This window comes from Phalacrocorax aristotelis, chromosome 15 (assembly GCF_949628215.1).
Source record: "Phalacrocorax aristotelis chromosome 15, bGulAri2.1, whole genome shotgun sequence".
Lineage (NCBI taxonomy): Eukaryota > Metazoa > Chordata > Aves > Suliformes > Phalacrocoracidae > Phalacrocorax > Phalacrocorax aristotelis.
In genome coordinates, this window is record NC_134290.1 from 16,312,142 (window position 1) to 16,332,102 (window position 19,961).

The following is a 19,961-nucleotide window of genomic DNA, read 5'->3' on the forward strand; positions in this document are numbered from 1 at the left end:
CTTTGTCATTCAAAGCTTGAACTCTGGAAGCACTGGGTGCCTCTGAAAGATAAGCGTAAAATAGCTTGTACTACAAAGATATGTACTCCTTAAACTGGTATCTGATTTTATGGCTGGCATGTTAATTTTTCTTTGGTTTTGTAGTTCAGGAAGGCAAGCTGCAAGATTGTTCTCCATGCCTCACTTAGTGCAGCAAGAAACAACGCTTGCGTACCTGGAGAACCAGATAGCAGCAGCACTTATGTTACAATCCAGTCACGAATATCGCCACTGGCTCCTTATCTATGCACGGTACCTAGTTAATGAAGGTGAGACCTGCCATGCTGTGTTACTTGTTTGCAGCTCTCATGGATTTCTAAGAAACGCTCTATTCACCTCAGCTCTATGTACGATTGCACTTAACGCTCTCCTTTTAGCACTTGGCTTCTGGACTCCGTGTTTACTTAAAACCAAAACAAACTGCTGACATGCATTTGATTCCTATAGCGTTCGCTGCTGAGGAATCCTGTTTTGACACACGGACCGTGAACGGGTTGTGCTCTGGGGAAACAGTGCCATCTGTGGACTTCAGTAGTAGAAATTGCACTTTAAGAGAGTCTGGTGGTTTGTCAGGCATATGTATTATCTGGCAGCAGCTACAGATGCTTCAGAGGAACCAGCAACACCTTGTAAAATACGTAACGTTCCTCAGGCAACTGGCAATGGCTGCCTGGTGTGACATGGAAGAGCGGCGCGGTCTCTGACGCTTTGTACCAGAGCGCATAAAACTGCACAGAATTTGTTTGTGTTACTTGCACCCGATACTTCTTTTTACATTCCCAAATTCAACAGCCTGTACTGGCGAGCTCCGCAGGTTAAATTCTTTGAGGAAAGAAACCCACAGGGAAGGTTGCTTGTGTCTTACACCTGAATGCACTATATCTCTATGCTGTTATGTTAAATAAGGTTAACCAACTGACTTTATGCTTCTTGGATTCTAAAGATCTCTGTTGCATCTCTGCTTGTCTGCATTCCAAATTTAGTCCCATTGTATTAATTCAGCCTTGTTCCTCACCATGCCTCATCATTTTGCACAGAGGGAAGCAAAATGGTTCGCGTTAGGCCAACTAATAGCTGTCGGCAGAATTAAAATTGAGCTCATTACTTCTTGCCTTTGACCCCTACTTTATTTAACGAGAGAGCTCGATGAAATGCGCATCTTTCCTTCCCCAGCTGAAATTAAAGTGCTCATCTCGGCTCACCTTAGGGACGGTTACACTCCTAAAAGCCTTCACCACCGGAGGTCTCTGGCATGTGCAGGGCTCGCCTCGCGCTGCGCGGCGTCGCTGCCTTGCACGCACGCGCCGGGCGTCCCTGCAGAGGCTGCTTTGCCACGCGCGCGGTACTGCTTCGCTAGGCACCTGGGTCTGCTCGACGTCGAAAGTTGCACATCCTGTTATGGACCCGTTGTTCCTATGATGGTTTCAACGTTTAATGAAAATATTCAACCTGATCAGCAAGTTACTCTTGAACGGATGACTTTGTTAGGGAATCCCCCCCTCTGATTTTTTGGGTGAATAAAGCTGCCCTGGGAACTCTGTGTGCTTTTGTTAAAGGTTTTCTTTTACCTTTTTTTAAACTTTTGTGCATGTTAATTGGATCCATTTAAATTTTGTCCTAAGCTCTTTTGTTAAGGGTTTGAGAGATCCCTTCTAGTTCAGTAATATTTTAATGTTTCAGAAGGATGTCTAATTTGACTTTTTTTTTACTACTGACTCCATTTTTCCAAGTTCATGCAATGCCATTAGTGCAACCACACAACTTTTCCCCTTCCCTGGTTGTCCTCTTGTTCCTCTCCAACCCTTGAGACCTCTTTTGTAGTAGTTCTCGGGCTGCTGAAGCCTGTCAGTTTTCCGATCTTTTCCATTTTGTTTTTTTTTAAAAGCTGGTATATTTGAGGGTGGGGGAGTGAGGCTGAGGTCAGGGCAGCTCTTAAAATAAATGGGAGTGACTACTTCAGATGTAGATCATCTTTAGTAGTGTTTTTCATTTTGAGAACTTAAAACACTTCGGAACGCTAAATTAAATCCTTTACAAATCATTTTATCTTTCCAAAGATCTGCTGTTACAATATTATACCTTTTCAGAAATCAATGTTTTTGGCTTTATTTTATTCTAGATACTCATAACTCTTTCCTGAACGTTGCCAGTTACATTGTGAAGTGGTTATATATAGTGAAATGCTTACGAATGTGATTTTATTTTCTGATAATATTCAGGGTTTGAATATCGTTTGCGAGAATTATGCAAGGATTTACTGGGTCCAGTCCATTACTCAGCTGGAAGTCAGTGGGAATCAACAGTTATGGTAAGTCCTGATAATAGTTTAAGAACAAGGAAGAGTTTCCCGTGAGAATTACAGAACGTGGATAGACAATAAAACATGATTAAACTTAGTGGCAAAAAAGCAATTACACGTTATTTTTGCTGACCCTGGAACCCTTTCCGTACCCTGCTCTAACCTCATAAGCAGGCTTCCTCCCACGGCGCTCGTATGTATTTCATGTAAAACTGCAGGCAAATGCTCAGTGCTGCAGTCTCAGCTCTGCCGCTGTCTGGAGGTCGCGTGAAGGAGCGGGGCTGCAGGTTCAGGTCTCCACGCTCTTCAGGCAGCGACTCTGAAACAGCGGCGTGCCAATGAAACGTCTTCCCTTCTCGGAGCACGCCTGGAGTCTCTAACTGCAGGGGCTGCACCAGCGTCGTGAGCGTATAGAAATGTAAAGTCAGTTTTTATTTTGGGAGTCGGGCAAGCAGAGTAAGAACGTAATATACGCAGCCCTCTCCAGGCGGGGAAAAGGCGTGAATCTCAAACAGCTCTATGAAATATATTCACGATGTCAAGTAATACGTTCTGAGGATGCTTTTGTGGTTTTTGTGCAGGGTTTACGAAAGAGAGAACTATTGAAAGAGCTTCTTCCTGTTATTGGACAGAACCTCCGCTTCCAGAGGCTTTTCACAGAATATCAAGAGCAGCTAGACATCTTGAGAGACAAGTAGCATTTCCCCAGATTTTCCCTGCGGGGCCTGGTCCGAGAGAAACTGCTGAACAGCATTAACCAGAGACAGAAGAGGAGCGAGAGCCCGGTCAGTAGGGACACTCCTGAAGAGAGCAGTGCCCTAAGGGTCCCAGATGCTTCAGGAGGGACCTGCTGTAGTTTTTAAAGAAGCTCGCAGTGGATTCGTGAAAATGATGAGTGGATGAGCAAGACCGTTTCCCACGTGAAACTCAACCATCGAAGCTGTGGCCTCTGTTTCTATGGAAAGTCGTGGATATGTACTTCAGGGGGGTCCTTTTGGATCTGGATCTCATTTTGGTATCAAAACTAGCCGAGAACTGTTTGTGGGGTTTCTTGGATGTCCTGTGAAAAGCACAGTACTTCAGAGTACACTGAACAGCATATTTAACCCTGTTTAGGGTTTTTTGCCTGAGGATTTATTGAGGCTCAACACTATATTAAATTAGATGAATGAGCCGCGTAAAAAGAAATTTCATAAATATTAAGGTATTATGCAGCCAATAGACTCTTTCCTGTGAATATAATAATAAGAAGAGGCTGTTCTAACACATGGACTATTTTTGTACTAGAATTTGCTAACTTGTAATATGGAATTTTATTTGGCCGATAATCAGGCTATCTCTACGAAGTCATCTTGTAGGAAATGTAACTCTAATTACAAAAGCTATGTTTCAAAATAATTCTACCAAATTAACACGTCATCATCCGGTTTTTAATTTTTAAATGTTTGTAAAAGGCATTTTGCGGGGGGAGGGATACAGTGGGGTGGCTCTTTTTGTAAGTACAAAAATAAAAGAACATTGCATTGGTTTAAAAAAAAAAAAAAAAGTAAAAACATGGTCTTGAATTATTACGGAGGGCACAGGCTTCTCCAGAAATGTCAGCGCAGGCTGAATCCTGTTAATGTGTCTAGAAATAAATAACACCGTCTGGGTGATCTCTCTGAAAGCGTGATCAGACAAGTACATGTGATCTCCCTAGAGCAGCTACAACCCTTCTCTTGGAGCCGCGTCTCAGCTGAGCGAGCAGGAGCCGTGTGGGAGCGCTCATTATCTCAGGCAGCACGAAGCAAAATGGGCTCCCCTGGCCGCTGCCGAACGCAGTCGGTGCTGCAAGGAGAAACGCGCTTCGTGCGGTTATGGCCGTGTTCCTCGTGTGGTGTTTCGTAGTGACAGAGTAGTGCGGGTGACCTGCCAGCACTTCACTTGTGGAGTGGTTTTGGAATTCCACTGAAAAATTAACTTTTCTTCCCCAAAGTATGTTTTGGCGCTGGGAAAGCAGCAAGTGTATGTGTTGGTTCTTTCCAGGACCTAACTATTCAGGTGTGCCTCAATTTATTGCCTTATTCTGAGATGTCTTTTTGAGTAAGAAAATTAGTATTGAAATGAGCGTGTTTAAACTCTTGTAAAAGGGCAGTTTCTCCCCTAAAACTTATAGCAGAAACAAGCAGCATCCTTTGCCCTCAGCCTGGACAAGGACTAACTGTGCTACTGTGGACTTTGGCTGAAGGGGACTGACCCTCTTCGGAGGGATGGCTCTGCAGTTATTTGCTTGTCTGGATCCTAGAGGGAGGGATGGGTTCTTGTTCCCCACATTTGGAGGGTTTTGTTGCATCCTGTATCCAACGGCCAGACCCAATGGACACCGGATTACTTCTTTTTACAGCAATGTCATGTGCATGCTGACTGAAGTGCCTTGAAGAGCAATAAAAACAACTGACTTTGCCGTACTGAAGAATAGCTGTTTCTGTGAATTTTCAAGAAGCAGTGGGAAATGTAGTGGCAGCACAGCTGGACCCTGTGCACCTGGTGGGGAAAGTGAAGGTGGTAAGGAGAGCCATCCAGCTTCCCCTGTCCTCTAGGCCAGGAAGTTTAATAGTACTGTGACAACCAGTTGTGGCAATGCTGTGCATGATTCATCTGCTATTGCCAGTTAGGAGCGGGTATGATATTCCTCAGAGTATAGCCATGGAAGGTTTGGGTTGGAAGGGACCTTTGAAGGTCACCTAGTCCAATGCCCCTGCAACGAGCCAGGACAGCTGCAGCTGCATCAGGTTGCATTCATCTTGCGCTTGTGCATTTAGGCAAGCAGCCCACCGAAAGGATTAAGATAGGAGATAGGCGCTGTGTTCTGGGGAAAGGTGGGTCTGTCCAAAGCCTGGGCAGTCTGTTGGACTCTGGCTATCAGCTTCTGTGGGCTTCGACTCCCAGCTGTTGTGTGTAGGCAGCTGCCAAGATCATGGTTTAACGAGGAGAGAACAAACGAGGGTGGATAGCTTTGGAGGTGTTTGGTAAGTGAAAGCTCTGAGGCAGGTGCTTGTTTCCTCCTGCTGAAGGCAAGATGGTCGGATTCCGGCCGTCCTCTGCTCAGCCTCATGCTGTTCATACCAGCTTTGTAATGAACGCTGTTTAAATCATATTAAAGGTAAATAAGTAAGTTCTTCTTTGTCATTAAGTCTTTGAAGAGATGCTGAAATACTTTTTACAAAGAGCTGTCTCCATGTTAGATGCGTAGGTTTTTCTACCCATTTTTTCTTGGGAGGTCCTGTTGCTGCCCAACAGTCCAGGAATAGCATGATTTTAAATTCCATGCAACAAAATAAATGAAGATAAACATTTTTCTTGAATTGGACTTTTCAGCAATTTCCGCTTACATTCAGCACCTTTTTTCAGACGAAGGCTATGAAAACTCTGTTTAAGGCCGCATTACACCATGAAACAAAGCCTGCAGCACAACCAACAAGGACCACTTTCTGTGCGGGAGCGGGGGCAGCTTGCTTTGAACAACCAAGGAGCTTTTATTAATTAATGGCGTGGACGGGGAATTCTACGCCCTCGCCAGGCAACATGGGCAGAACACACCCGCCACAACCGCCTCGGCTCCTCCCGCCGCCCGCCCTCGGCGCTCCCTCAGCGCTTCCCGCCCGGCCCGGCCCGGCCCGGCCCCGGAACGTCGCGCGCCGCCGTTGTTTCCGCGGCGCGGCCTTTCGCCGATGCACCCGCACCGGAAGGGCCCGGCGGCTCGGCGGGGCCCGCGGCGGAACCGGACCCACGGAGGAGCTGCGCCGGGCCGGGCCGGGCTGAGCCGCCGCCATGGGGAAGAGGCAGCACCAGAAGGACAAGATGTAAGCGGGGCCGGAGCCGGCGGGGCGGGGGGTGCTGGGGGGCGGGCGCGGGTGGGCCGTGGCCGTGTCGGTGGCCGTGGCCCCGGCCCCTGCGAGTGACGGCGCTGTCTCGGCAGGTACATCACGTGCGCGGAGTACACGCAGTTCTACGGGGGCAAGAAAGCAGGTAAGGGGCCGGGGGGTGCCGCCCCACCCCGCCACGGACTCGCGTGGGGCCGGGTGCCTCGGGGGGTGGGCCCCGCAGCAGGGGCGGCCGGGCCCCGCAGCAGGGGCGGCCGGGCCCGGGTGGGTTGCCCCCGCCGTCAGCGAGCCGTGCCGCTGGCAGGGCAGGCGGTCGCGGCCGCCATCGTCCCGATGGAGCTGGTGCCGCCGGGGTGGCACCGCTGCGCGCTGGGTTTGCTGGCTCCCCTGCAGGCGAGGAGCGTGGTTGTGCTCTGCAGGACAAGTCCCGTTTTAGTTACAGTTTTGCAAGGTTTACTCTATTGATCCTTGTCATCAGTAAATTGTCACCATGCATATAGTAAAATACAGCTTTCAAATGTGTCCTTGTTACCTAGAATACTGTCTATTTATTAAAATTCTATTGTGGGGTTTCTTCTTCCATAAACAGACCTTCCACGAACTAATTTTAGACGCTTATCATTCGACCACTGCAGGTAAGACAACAAGCTTACATTGTCGTTATTAAGTGACGCATCTATTTATCAGGCTGTTGGCACTGAACTGTTACTGAAGCGCGTTCTTCCAAGGTAGCGACTTTCACTGGCTTGTGCCTGCCGTGATAGTAACACAGCAAGAAAAAGATTCAACAAGAACTGAAAGAATATCTGTGGTTTCTACGATTAGTGTCTGCAGAGACTGAGGCTGATGGCTAAAAGGGTACACAAATGATAAAATAATTCAGAACAATTATCTTTCAAATCTGTGTAGTCGGGGCTTGAATCTACTTTCCCCGGCTCAGAGTATGCTTGGTCAATCACTCATCTTTCCGAGGCGGTGATTAGGTAGATTGAAGGAATATTTAAGCTAATTTTTTGTGCTTAGAGTTTACTGCTTGAAACGCTAGAGTGAAGGAGGGGAGTTACTAGAGGTGGGTTAGAAGTCCTCTTGTAAATTGAATAGTTCAACAAGTTACCATGCACGTCTGCAAACTACAGATGCTTGGCTAAAAGCTGGCTGGGGTAGGAAGCGCCCGTAACAGGGGACACTGACTGTGACACTGGTTAGTCCCTAGCCTGTTTCCATGCAAAAGTGTTTGTGATTGAACCATCTTACGTGCTGGTGGGGCCTGAGGTGGCAATGGGAGCGGGCGGGGGGTATTACAGTGTCCCGTGGCCCCATGGCTGTGAGTGCTGGCAGCTACGCGTTGCCGAACTGCACCGGTTCCTTTAATGGATTTTGTTGCTAACCTAATTTACGTAGAATCAGGTAGTGAGTATTGGCAGCCACTCGGTATTTTCATCGGTAAAGGCCTTGCTTTAATGTTCAAGGGAATCAGCAAAATGTTATTTGCTTCTGTCGTCATGATTTCCAGCTGATTTTCCTAAAAAGAGCGTGTATTTTTTTTCTAGTTTGTCCCTGCAGCCATTTGAATACCCAGTTTGCACACCAGATGGGACGGTCTTTGACATACTGTAAGTTCCTGGCTGTACTTAGCTTTATTTTTGTGTTGCTGAACTGGTTACAGCTGTGTAATCATCATTTGGTCTTAGCAAGGTGGCAGAAATAATCATGCCCATCAACAGAGGTTTCTCGTGGTGCTTGTCGCTTATCACTTTATCCCTTCTCTTTTCAGGAGCATTGTTCCTTGGATAAAGAAATATGGAACCAATCCAATCACAGGAGAAGTAAGTAATGATGGGTGTGTTCCCACGATGTCTTTGCTTTCCTTATGCTCAGTTCCCTGTTTAATGTGTGGGAGAAACAAAAATGCCTCAATGAAAGCAAAAGCTGTTGAATGGGAGTGCTGTTTTGAAGCATGATATTTGTGAGATCAAGTTTGCTGAAGTTAACGTAGAGATTTACTAGGGATCTCTTCTTAGCTCAAAAGAAAACCCAAGGCCCTCTGGATTTGAGACCTGATATCCCCTCACTGTCATCCCACAAGTGATCTTTGTAGTAGAAAACAATCAGCCTTCAAGTGCCTGTGCAGAAGAAAGAGGAGAGCATCATATGTATTTTTTTTTTCTTGTATTGAATGGTAAATAATATGGCAGAGGGAATGTGCGGTCCACTTATAGAAACTTGCAGGGTATCTCACCTTTCCTACAGGTGTGTGTAATTAAAATATGTGTAGATGGAAATCCAGGCTCTTTGTTACTGCCGGCGATGCCCAGAAAGCCTGACTGGTCGCTGACGGAGGGCGCTCTGTGCTCTGCCTAGCGTAAGCACGATCCTAGGCCAGACAGGGCAGGGGGCTGGCAAACTTGCCTCTCCACGTGTGACTAGACTTGCAGTCATGTCTCCTAACCAGAAGGGTACTTGGCTTTATGCAAATTAGGGAGATGAATAGATCATGTTATGAATGGTAAGCTTAAGCTGCAAAATCTGTTGAGTTATTTTGACATATTTTAGGAAGCTTCTGACCTGCCTCTCTCATGACAGTTCACTGTGAGACTGGGATTTCACACTATGATCAGCGCCTTAGTGGGTTTTCTCCCACTTTTTTCTGCAGAAATGGTAATTATGAAGGGATTACTTCCTGTGATAGTGTGAAGTTGTAAAGGACCGGCTAAATATGAAATACTGGAAATATTTCCGTCTTGGAATTATTTTTTGTTTCCTGGTGAGTTAAAAGAGTGCATTGTTTGTGAGGGCGTAGAGGAGAATTTTAAACAAAAATGATTGTGTGAGCAACTGGAACTTGTCTTTTCCTTCAGTAAGTGCAATTACTTTCCTGAGCATTAGGTGGCAGCCGTTGCACAGGAGTGTTGCTTGGCTTGCAGATGGCTTTGCGCTATGAGATTACCTTTGAAACATATTGTGTTTGATTAAAGATTTTCCTAGCAGACAGATAGGAGGAGAAGCTAAATACAGATGCAGCATTCCAAACTCTGAACATGAGCAGCCTGTCTGAGACTCAACCTCTTCAGTTATAGCAAGCTGCAGGTGTGTTTGTGCTATGGAGAGATGATTGAAGGTCTTTCATCACACATGAAGAGGCCAACGTGGTGTTGAGAAGGAACGGAATTACAGCTCTTTCATTTGTTTTTGCCAGCTTCTCACCACCTCGCTGCTCTGTGCATTGGTTGGGAGTTTTGGGGTGTTGCCAGATCGATTTTTTCCTCTTGGAGCAGCTCCACGACACCTGTTCTCATTTCAGACTGTGAACTGTCATGTGGTCAAACATGACTTTGGGTAAATGCTGAGCGAGAAGTGTAACGTGTCTAGTGTGTAACATAGAGAAAGGCAGATTGTGCAGAATATACTTGGTGAACCATAAATGGTCAAATGAAGTACGACTTTGAGATCTGTTCATTTACTCAGACTTGTGCTTCTGCAGTTGCACTGCAGCGTGCCTCCAGCTCTCCTCAACACGTGCCCCCTTTTCCTCTGTATCACTCTGTTTGGGGAGCCCTTTCTTCTTCCCTTTTCTTCAGTGGCAACTTGCGCCGTACAGCTCTGTCCTCCACAGGATGAAGGTGTTCCAGACCACCTGGGAGAAAGGAGGCGCTTGATCTCCAGAACAGCATGCAGCCCTGCTGCCTCCAGCGCTGCAGAGCTCTAAGTTGAAGAGTGGGGTTGAAGGAAGTGCCGTAATTTAGCCTTTGTTTCCCAGAGGGCCAGCTCTGCTTTTCGGAAGGGGACGGGGGTGTTGGGCAGGAAGGGGGTGTGGGTGCTTGGACAGGGCAGAGTAGGTGGCGGAGGAGGTCAGTGAGTCAAGCTTGGACGTCTCTAGACTGCGCTGCCCTCTGTTTAATCTGTCATTGCGTGCGCACCTTCTGTTACTTGCACAGCCTTGCTCATTGTGGAAACCAGAAAATATTTTCTGTAATGAGTTGGTGACTTAGAGAAACTTAGAGACTCCAGCTTCGTTTAGAAAGGAGTTGAGCCAGATTCGCTGCAGTGACGTGTTTCGTACGGCACCTTATGAAGTCACTTTGCATCTACTGAGGATTTGTCACTGGTGATGAGGCTCTGGAGAATATTTCCAGTTTTTTTGTCCTGAAGTTAAAAATGGTAATGAAACCCTCTGTGGCTTGTCATTCTGTTGTTATGGTTTGCTACAGGCCAAGCATTTCAGAGAAGTCAACAGCCTACTTGGAAACGGCGTTGTTAACGGTGCACTTATGATAGTCACTAATTCTGTCTCGCTGTCTTATTTCTGAAGCGGACCCCTCAGTGGAGAGCTGGAGAGCCTTGCAATCATTAGTATATTTATCTTCGCAGTGCTCCCAGGGGGTAGGACTGTGCTAGTTTTTTTATTAACTGGATGTTTGGGAACTGATCTACAAGTGACTTCTCTGATTTATAAATTTTTTTGCTTTCCTTCCCTACGCTTCTTCATGGTTTACGGTTTGTTTTTTCTTGCTTTTCCAAACATTCTCCCGAGGTGCAGTATGGACACCTATACCCGGTTAGGAGAAACAAATCACCACTGACCTTTGTCTAGAGTTTCCCATGAGCTATTTCAGAAAGTAACTTTAGATTTTCCCCCCCCCCCCCCCTTTTAATAATGCATTGGGGTAAAAAATCCTTCTGTTATTACACCAATAATTTTGGAAGAAACAGTACATCTCTCACAGCTGAAGTAGAGCCTTTCAGATGGCGTTGGCTTACTTACTGTTTTTGTCAGCTTTCTCAGGACACTGCCCTACCTTATGTTTACACTAAAATTGCATAAAACAAAGAGGAAAGTCATAGTTAGCTCACTCCTTTTTACTGAGCACAGCACTTTGGCTTCTTGGGCTCGCAGATAGTTGCGAGCTTGCCAGAACGTTTCACGTAGCGGCAGTATGACGGCAGCGGCCAGCATGCCCACACAAGTCAGCCAGCTGGGCTCAGGAGTACCTGTTTCCAAGAAGCAAGATTGGTCAGAGTGCGTCTGGTTTGTTGGAATCTGATATGAACAGATGACAGATCAGCGTGCCTTTTGACAGGGATTTCAAGGAAACTGTCGGATGGATATGTCACAGGTGGGCTGAGGTATTTTCCCCCTTTGCACTGTAATGTTTCTGATGTAAATACCTATTTTTCCACGCTGGTTCCGTGACATTCTAAGTGCATGTGGGCAGGCCAGATTGTTGTGGTTGTAATTCAGCCCCATTCGAGGCTCTGTCACCTTGGGCAAATATCTCTCTTCCCCTGTATCAGAAATAGCTATTGTCTTTGTCCCTTGTTCCCCCTCTTCTGTGGGAATTCAGTAATTCTGGACTGTTGAAAGTCAGTTCATCTCTGGTGCTTGCTTCTAAGGCTTTGTTCCAAAGTCAATTTTGTGACTGGTTTAAGTGCATCTGCTTTTAAACTCGTTCATATAGAGGGCTCGCCTGTGTGAATTCCTTCTGTGCTGCTCAGAGCAAACTAAAACCCATGTGTCTGCTGATCCCACCTAACCCAGAGAGGCAATCCTTGTGTGAAGGGCCACATGCAGCTCTGCGGTGGTTGCATATGTGTGTCGTGAAGGGCAAACAGGATTCAGCCGAGTTAATTTAGCTTGGGCTTAACATATGGCTGAGAGTCTGGTTACGGGACCTGAAGATGCTGTGTGGTGCATTATGAGACTAGGGGTTGCATTTCTGGTCCTAGTGAGGCAGAGCACAATCCATGTTGTGCCCTCTCATGCAAGGTTAGGATCCAGATCTAGAGGTTAGAGAGAATTTTAAGTGTCACAAGGTTTTAGCTTCTCACTAGGTTAAATGGGAAAACTATAAATTCTGAGGGTTTTTTCTAGGTTCTAGAAAGCCTTTTGTCTGGGCTGTCTCTGAAGGCAACCGTGAAAAGGAGTCTGGGGCACATAAAGAAGTAGTCAAAGGCAGAGCCACCGACGCGTGAAATGAGAATGACCTTGGGGGTCGGAAGGCTGAAAATCTCTGACTTTTCCCAGTATGACATCTGCCTTCTTGAAAGAGAGAACTGTACCCAAAGTTCTGCTCTGTGTACAAGATAAATACTTGCTATTGTCCTCCCACACTCCTAATCCTGTATTTACCAAATCAAAATGACTTGGGGTGAGATTATGACTAACATGATCAAATAATTGCGGCAGTACAGGTACCGCCTCATGCAGTGAGCCTGTCTGATCCACGCTTTGAAAGCACCCAGAGACACACGTCTTGGACCTGCGATGCCCTGCAGCAACGACAGAGCCTGTAGCAGACACCTCACTCCAGCACTGCTCATGTAGCAACGTAAGCAGTGCCCTTTATTTTGAATCATTTGTTTGAAATAAGGTGGTAGGATGATGCTTGCCTGAATAATTACAGGCACTTTCCAAACCAAGAACTTCCTATTCCCAAAAGAAAAAATTGCAACCAAGTCTGTTATTTCACAACTTCGGAAAGTGACTCTCAAATACATTCCTTAAATGTGTTCATTAGCTAATATTTCTCTCCCAAATGCTGGTGGCTATTGTTACGTCATTTTATTGTGAAAGCATGGTTTCTTTTCGATTTGATCAACGAGAGTTCAGTCAGTCTCACAGAGATCAGTTTCTGGTCTCGTGGTGAGAGGAGCTTGCTGACCAGGTTAATGGAGAGGATATGGAGGAGATTACTTTTTTTACTTCTGAATTTATTAATCCGACTTTAAAAATGAACAAACAACCTTCCAGCATGTGGTTTTTTTAATGCACTAAAAAAGCCTTTGGCTGCCTAAATAAGGGAAATCCTGCCTGAAAAGGATGCAGAAATTAGAGCAAAGGTGAAACTTCCTTAAACATTAAAGTGTTTTTATGTGCGCTTATTCTGAAAGCACAGATACAGAAATAGAAAGCACTGATAATTGTTTCTTCACCTGAGAAGCGAGCGTAATGAGAAAGAGGACCTAGGGTTTGTTTTGTTCTTTTGCAACATTCTGAATAAAGAAACTGCAGCCTGTCAGGAGCATGAGAAATACCAAGTACTGTAGTGTTAAAGCACAGGTTAAATTCCAGCCAAGGCTTCATAATTCACTACAAATTGCTCCCCACCTCTATCAAATAATCGGCGCAGAGCCCGTGTGTTTCAGGAGTGGATTCTTGTAAGTGGGTTCATGAGCTTCACACGTTGCCGAGTCAGAGGCGTCGAGATCAAGATCACAAACAAAGCTCATGCAGCGATGAGCTGAGCGGAACGGATCTCTGGCTGGAACAGGGGAGAGGACAAGTTCAGGTTTCGTGTGACCCATATTGGCTAAATCGGCAGCAACTCTGGCTTTTAGCTGCGTTCGTATGGTCTGTGTGGTAATTTACTGCAGATTGCTGCTTTAATTGTGTTTTTCCAGGTGTGTTTCTAGATAATGAGCAGCAAATAATGGATGTCATCGGACAAGGATCTGTGGTTTGAAGGTCACCTCTTTGACGCCAGTCTAGTAGTAGCTGCTGTTGGAATATGTTGTCAGGAAAATGTAATAGCTGTAGATAATATTCGATGGGATGCACTCAGAGCACTTGTCTGGACCTTTCTGCAACATGCTGGTAATACTATCTTAGGATTTTGATGGTCTTCTAAAGATGGCATGCTGCACCAGGTGTCGTATTTTCCATGTGACTTCTAATTTTTTTCTCCTCTTGAAAAGTTTTCTTCATTCTTACTCTTTCCAATGGATTGTGCCTACTCTGAGCATTTCATTCCTTGTCCAGACATAGAACATGGAGAAGGAAATGCTGTGCAGCCCTCCACGGGCAGGCTATCACCACACCAGTTTTCCAAGTCTAGAGTGCTGGGACTGTCTAATTAAGAGGAAAGTAATTTAACTAATGGAGACATTTTTCATTCTATAGAAAAAAAATCAGAAATGAGACACAGCCTTCTTTCATTCTTAGCTTTTGGGGCTTTTTTCCCCTCAACATCAGGGCACAGCAGCTGCAATCCAAGTAGTCTGCTGCGTTTTCTCCTTGGGGCTTTGGAAGTGAGTGATCATTTAGGTGGATCAGTAACTTCAGGTCTCATTTGGCTGTAGCATAACTGATGTGTAAATGAGAATTTTAATGCTTCTCTAGAGAATGCTTTTCACGTACATGTCAGAAGTCGGCACATCTTCAGCTTTGAAATTCAAAGTATGTTTCTTAATTTGTCTGATGCAACTCAGTCTTCGGATATTGCATAGGTGTAAATGTCACTTGCCCCTTTTTCTCCCTTTTGTTAAACTTATTTTTCCTGTACATTTGAAGTGAAGGAGGGAGGAGTGTTTTATTGTTTATTTGTAAGGAAAGTTTTGGGGGAGGGGGGGAATACAGTTTTGTTCTGGGTGAGTAATAGCTTATTACAGAGCAGAGAACAAAGCTTACAGAAATAAAACCAAGGGAAGCTTTGTTGTTGAGAAATGATTCAGACAAATCCAGCGTAGTTGGTTTCCAAGTGTTGCAGAAAGAAGGGTGAAACGATCGGGAACAGAAAACTGGAAGACTCTCTGAGGTCTCTGGGCCTCTCACAAATCTGCTTTGCAAACTGCGTGCTCTGTCTTGAACTGGTGTTTGCTTTCTTCCTGCTATGACTGCCGAGAGGTTCTTCTGGTGGTTTTTCATCTGATAGATATCTTCTGTAAATTTTGGGTTTGACCAGCTTAGTCTCGTTTGTATTTGTGCCAAAACTGTCTTCTCTCTGTTAGTGTTTACAGCTGTGTTTGGTACAGACGAATTTAATGCTTTCTTGACATTTTCTTGTTGAGACTTGTATTTTCCTGTCAGATGTTCTTCCTACCTTTAAGTTCCCTATACCCTAAATGGTCACAGTTGTCCTTCTCCACATCTGTTTAATTTTATCTTCTTTGAACAGAGGTAATCTTAATCATACACAGTAAATGCTGGGTGAATGCCTGGTACAGTGCCTGGAATATTTTCTAATCTCTTCCTGAAATACTTTGATAGTACTTTGATATAATGTACGTGATAGTGTAAGACAGAAAACAGCTTCAATGTATGTGTTGAGACGCAAAGGGTGCTGTCAGAATATGATAATTAGTTGCATTTTCCTCTTGATAGCTTGGGTCATTTCAGAAGCAGGTACTTATTTATAAATAAGAGTTGGCCAGCGTGAGCAGTGGTTCTTCCTTTTCTCTCTCTTTTTTTTTTTTTGTTTTGTTTTGTTTTGGGTGTTTTTTGTGTGTTTCCAGTTGAGTGTTGCTGCCTGTATTTCTGTGGCCTGTAGCAGTCTTTCAGGCACGGATGGTTACAGCCATCATTGTTAAGCATCTCTCTCCAGGTGCATTTTTGTCTGGGGGCAGCAGACACAGGCTGCTGCTCAAATGCCCAGAATCCCCTTTGAACGAGATGAACTCTTCAATATGCAGCAAATGAACCGTGTCATCTTACCTCATTTGCTTCAGAAATTATTAGCTTTTAGCCAACAGTCTAAATGAGTTAATATTTGACTAGTGACCATAAATTTTCAAGGCCCCTGGATGGAAACATACGAGGACATGATTCCTGCCCGAGGAGCAACCAGAAAGTCATGTGTCATAGCTGGAAATGGTCATAAAACACAGGGGGGTGGGTGTCAAGGTGGTGAAGGTCCTGGTGAGGCTGATGACCTGGAAATGACTCTTTTTTTCATTGGGTTTTCTGACACTTTTTGCCTTCTTCTTTGTTACTGAGGAACACGCGGGTAGTTGGTTGTTCCTTTTCCAAAGCTGTATCTGTGTGTTTTACAGCAGGGCACCCAGCGCCACTAAGAGTTAGCCTTTATCTGTCCCAAAAGGGGGATTTATTTTCCAATTCCCTGATTCTTTGGGAAGCAGTGAGGGTGAAGAAGATGAGATTTGCCTAGATTTACTGTTCAAGTGCTTTATCAAAAGGGGGCGTTTAAAACCCTCCAGTGTCATGAGTCACTGGCCAAGCTGCAGTGCCTCCGTCGCACCTTGCTGGTGGGGATCGTGCTGGCGGTGGGCAGTGTTTTATCCAGTAAGCCAGTTCTAGACACAGGCAGATAAATGGGTCTAGCATTATTCCTAATGCATTATTTCCCTTACAGCAAAAAAGTGTGTACATCTAGGTTTTACAGACGGAACAGATGGTCTCTTTTTTCCTTTTCCGTGTTTTGGTGGAAGTGTGCGCATTGGGTGAGGTTTTGTGATTGTGACACTTGGAAAACTAGCAGCTGTGAAAGGCTCTAGCCTTAAATGAGATGCAGCATGAGGTTTCCCACAGATTCTTACTTGCCTGTTTTTCACTAAAATTGCAGACTAGCTTTTTGATGCTTCTGCAAAGCTTTATTTTCCATGAACCGTGTTCGTATTTGGCTGTGGGTCTCTGGATTGATAGACTTCTGACTGCATTAAGACTGCAGGTTTAATCTTGCACATGAAACTACACATCTTTTTCTCATGGTAATTTCTGTTAATGTGGTCTTTTGGTAGAGCAACATTATTGCTAGTATCTGTGAGCCATGTGTGTTATCAAGCATATCTTTATTATTCTCTGGACAAGGCTTTGGTGACCATATGGTGTCAGTTTAATTAAAATTTAGATATGGAAACACAGTGGTCTGGAAGTGGGTAATGAAGGATCTTTTGTGTCCATTTCCATACCAGTTCGATAGTAGATGAAAGCTGCAGTTAAACAGCAGCTTCATCCAAGAATGTGAATTGAGGGTATCTTTTTAGCACTTGGTAGACAGTTGTCCACATGATAAATATCTAGCATTTTTGCTGAGCGGAACATAGAAACTATTCTGGCCTCTTGGCTGCTCACCCAAAATTTTTAATGAAATACTAAACTACGTAAAGATGGCTTATCTTGTTAAAACAGTGCCGCTGCCCATAACGTGTAGATTTGTTAAGGTTTTCCAATGCCTTTTGTCATCATTAAATCCATTTACAGGATCTGAAATAAGTAACGTTATACATGGAGTTATTCCAATACCATTCACTCAATTCATATCCCCATATTTCTTGAAGGTTTTATAGCCGGGGAAAATTGCAAGAGGGCTTCTTAAAATGTGAAGTTGTATGTGAAAAGCAACAGGTCTCATCTTTAAAGGAACCAAAGAATTTAATACAAAATTCATTTGAGGTTGTTAAGCTAAATTTGGTATTTGGTAGGCAATGTTGTGTTTTAGTATTAGTATTTTGTTCAGCTTTCTCTTCTCTTTGAGGTAACCCTGTGTTCCTTGTTTTGGTGGGATGAGAACCTACCAAATGGCCACGTCAGCCCTGGATGATTTTGTCCCTGTGTTGTCAAGCAGTTCAGACGTGACACATTATCGTTTCCCTGCGACAGCTTCGCTGGGTTATTGTGCATTCCTGCCAAAGGCCATTCAGAAGGGTGTCCGATCCCCAAGTGTTGTACTCTCGCCGCACGTCGCCAACTCTACCCGTGTGTGGGTAGAGATTCAAGTGAGCCCATTTTGGTCGCTTTTCAGGCTGGTGCATATCCAACAGGGTCAGAGCCTCATTAAGAAGGAGGGCATGCAGCTACAGACCAAAGGGATTCAGAGAGTGTAACTAATTGGTGCGTGGGGATTGTAGGTCATATCTTCATGAGACACACAGCGATGACAGAGAGTGATTTAATTCCGAACAATCGGCATGCTTCATCCGCGAGCTGCCACAGTGCCCCACTAACCTACGCATCGTAATAACCTCTGCTTTGGGTATCCATAAAGGATGCTGCCCTTTGGGATCCCGCAGGAGCGAGTGCTGTTAGCTGACGGATGAGAGCGCGCGGGGCGGTGGGGCTTCTCGCTGCTGCAGGAAAATAGGTCATGGCCAAAAGTAGCCTTGGCTGCCTTTGTGGAAGCGTGCCTGCAAGAGGAGTCAGCGGAGAAAAAAGCGTGCAGGGTTTTGGGGTTTGTTTTTTTTAGCCCTTCCTTGCTGTGGAGCAGCTGGCACTACGTGCCATGAAATGTCTGCTTTCCAGTATTCTTGTATAAAATATTTTTAGAAGTGAACGTGCAGCTCTGATTTCTGTTCAGGGGAAGTGGCGCATGCTTGTGGCCTTTCATTTTCCTTAAGAATTTGGGGTTTTGATTATATCAATTGTTTTTAATACACATTGTTTTCTCCTTGCTTTCTTTGCTGGAGGTTGGCTGAAACCGGATGGTAGGTGTGTGTCAGGGAAACTCAGGTTGGAAACAGCGTTGAACATGAGCTGTGTATGCAGTATTTGGGCTCTTTCATGCTTTATTAGTAATAAGAAATCATAAAAACAAGTACTTTAACTCATTTTAGGATTCATTCACTCCTGCTGTCTCTTCCTGTGAAGACTGGCACCTCTTTGTGGCATAATGGTCATTTCCATGGCAACAAACTGCGTGATGGTGCTTGGAAAGCTTTGACTTTGATGGAGAATAAATAAAAGCAGATTCACCCACATGCGAGATAACACTGTTTTCATGTGAAATGAAGAACTTGAGGGGAAAAAAAAAAATGATCCAGGTTTTCTATATCATATTCTTCCATAGTCTCTTGTGTAATATGTAGGTCTTTCAAAATTGGACCTGCTGGAAGTCCTGGCATGTGAGCTGGACTCCTTGCTCCGCATGCGGTTGCCAGTGCTGCACCCTGATCTCGGGCCCTGAGCTGCCTTTGTAGGCCACGACAATCCTTTGTAGCGGTTCATCTCTGGTGCTCCAAAGGCTTCCTTTGACAAAACACTAAATCCCCCTCTTGTCTTCCCATGCATTAATACACGTTAATCAACCCCTCAAAATATTCTTGAGGTGTTGCCCTAATCATATTTCCCCCACGTATTTCCTCATATACAACTCTTGGTCTGTTTCCGTCCCTTTTCGTAAATAACCGCACAAACATCACCCTTTACCAGCAGCAGGAAGTTCCCTCGTGGTACCGCATGGCGCGGCTCGGGCGCGCAGCAGTTGCCCGCTGAGCCAAAGTGCAGAGCTGCCCCAGAGGGCGTGAGCGGACGTGCCAAGGTCACTTCTTCAACACAAGCTTGATAGGAGGCTAGTCTGCAGCGATAAAAGTTTATAACATTCATATAGCACTTCAGCGTAGTGTTCTCATCCTGGAAAAGGACTCCAGGCCGTGCATGTATTTCAACTGCTATATGAAAATCACTATTTTTTAAATTTACTGTTGACATACAAGACTGTATAAGTGCTGGTCTTGGTGGGGAACAGGCACCGGCATGAGCAGCTGATGCACCATGAGTAGCTGATGCTGCAAACTAACCTTTTTCCATATGATGAAAAGATGTGACCTGAAATATTGTACTATTTCCCTGGGTACAGAGTAAGATTCGGAAGACTTGGCAGCACTTCTGACAACGCATCATACACTGACAGATGAAACGGCATCCTGCAGCTTTTGCTACCTTTAAAGTCTGTACAGCAGTTTAGTCTGTCTCGCACTAAATTTCTGTCAAGGTATAAATCTGAATCTTCGGTCGTGCTGAACTGTTTCTTAGGGAACTGTTTCCATTTTTGTTTAAAGATCATCAGCTCAGATGTTTTGGGGCTAGCTGAAGTCTGCCAGGAAGATAACGTAAAGGCCTTCCTTCAAATTATCAATGTTTCCAGCGGTTGTATTTCTGAAGCTTTTTCTGGAACATAATTTCTGGGCTGTTGTACAACATGTGCACAGATGGATGCTGCTTTGTGTTAATAAGTTGTTTAGGTTGAACAGATCTGTCCAGGATCATATGTTCATTTTGGCAACTGTGCTGTTCCCCTACTACTTCTTCGATG

At 45.0% G+C, this 19,961-nt stretch overlaps 2 protein-coding genes across 2 annotated transcripts in view; both read left to right on the plus strand.

Moving 5' to 3' along the window:
• Window positions 1-3,767, plus strand: part of HIRA (histone cell cycle regulator) — a 37,203-nt gene extending 33,436 nt beyond the window's left edge. Inside the window, exons 23-25 of the mRNA XM_075110131.1 lie at window positions 145-308; window positions 2,259-2,347; window positions 2,920-3,767. Of these exons, the coding sequence (XP_074966232.1) occupies window positions 145-308; window positions 2,259-2,347; window positions 2,920-3,036 (370 nt within the window). The 3' untranslated portion in view covers window positions 3,037-3,767. The remainder of the gene's footprint in view (window positions 1-144; window positions 309-2,258; window positions 2,348-2,919) is intronic.
• A 2,280-nt stretch (window positions 3,768-6,047) lies between these two features.
• Window positions 6,048-19,961, plus strand: part of PPIL2 (peptidylprolyl isomerase like 2) — a 73,767-nt gene continuing 59,853 nt past the window's right edge. The window contains exons 1-5 of the mRNA XM_075110865.1: window positions 6,048-6,180; window positions 6,297-6,346; window positions 6,791-6,836; window positions 7,752-7,814; window positions 7,976-8,027. Of these exons, the coding sequence (XP_074966966.1) occupies window positions 6,149-6,180; window positions 6,297-6,346; window positions 6,791-6,836; window positions 7,752-7,814; window positions 7,976-8,027 (243 nt within the window). The 5' untranslated portion in view covers window positions 6,048-6,148. The remainder of the gene's footprint in view (window positions 6,181-6,296; window positions 6,347-6,790; window positions 6,837-7,751; window positions 7,815-7,975; window positions 8,028-19,961) is intronic.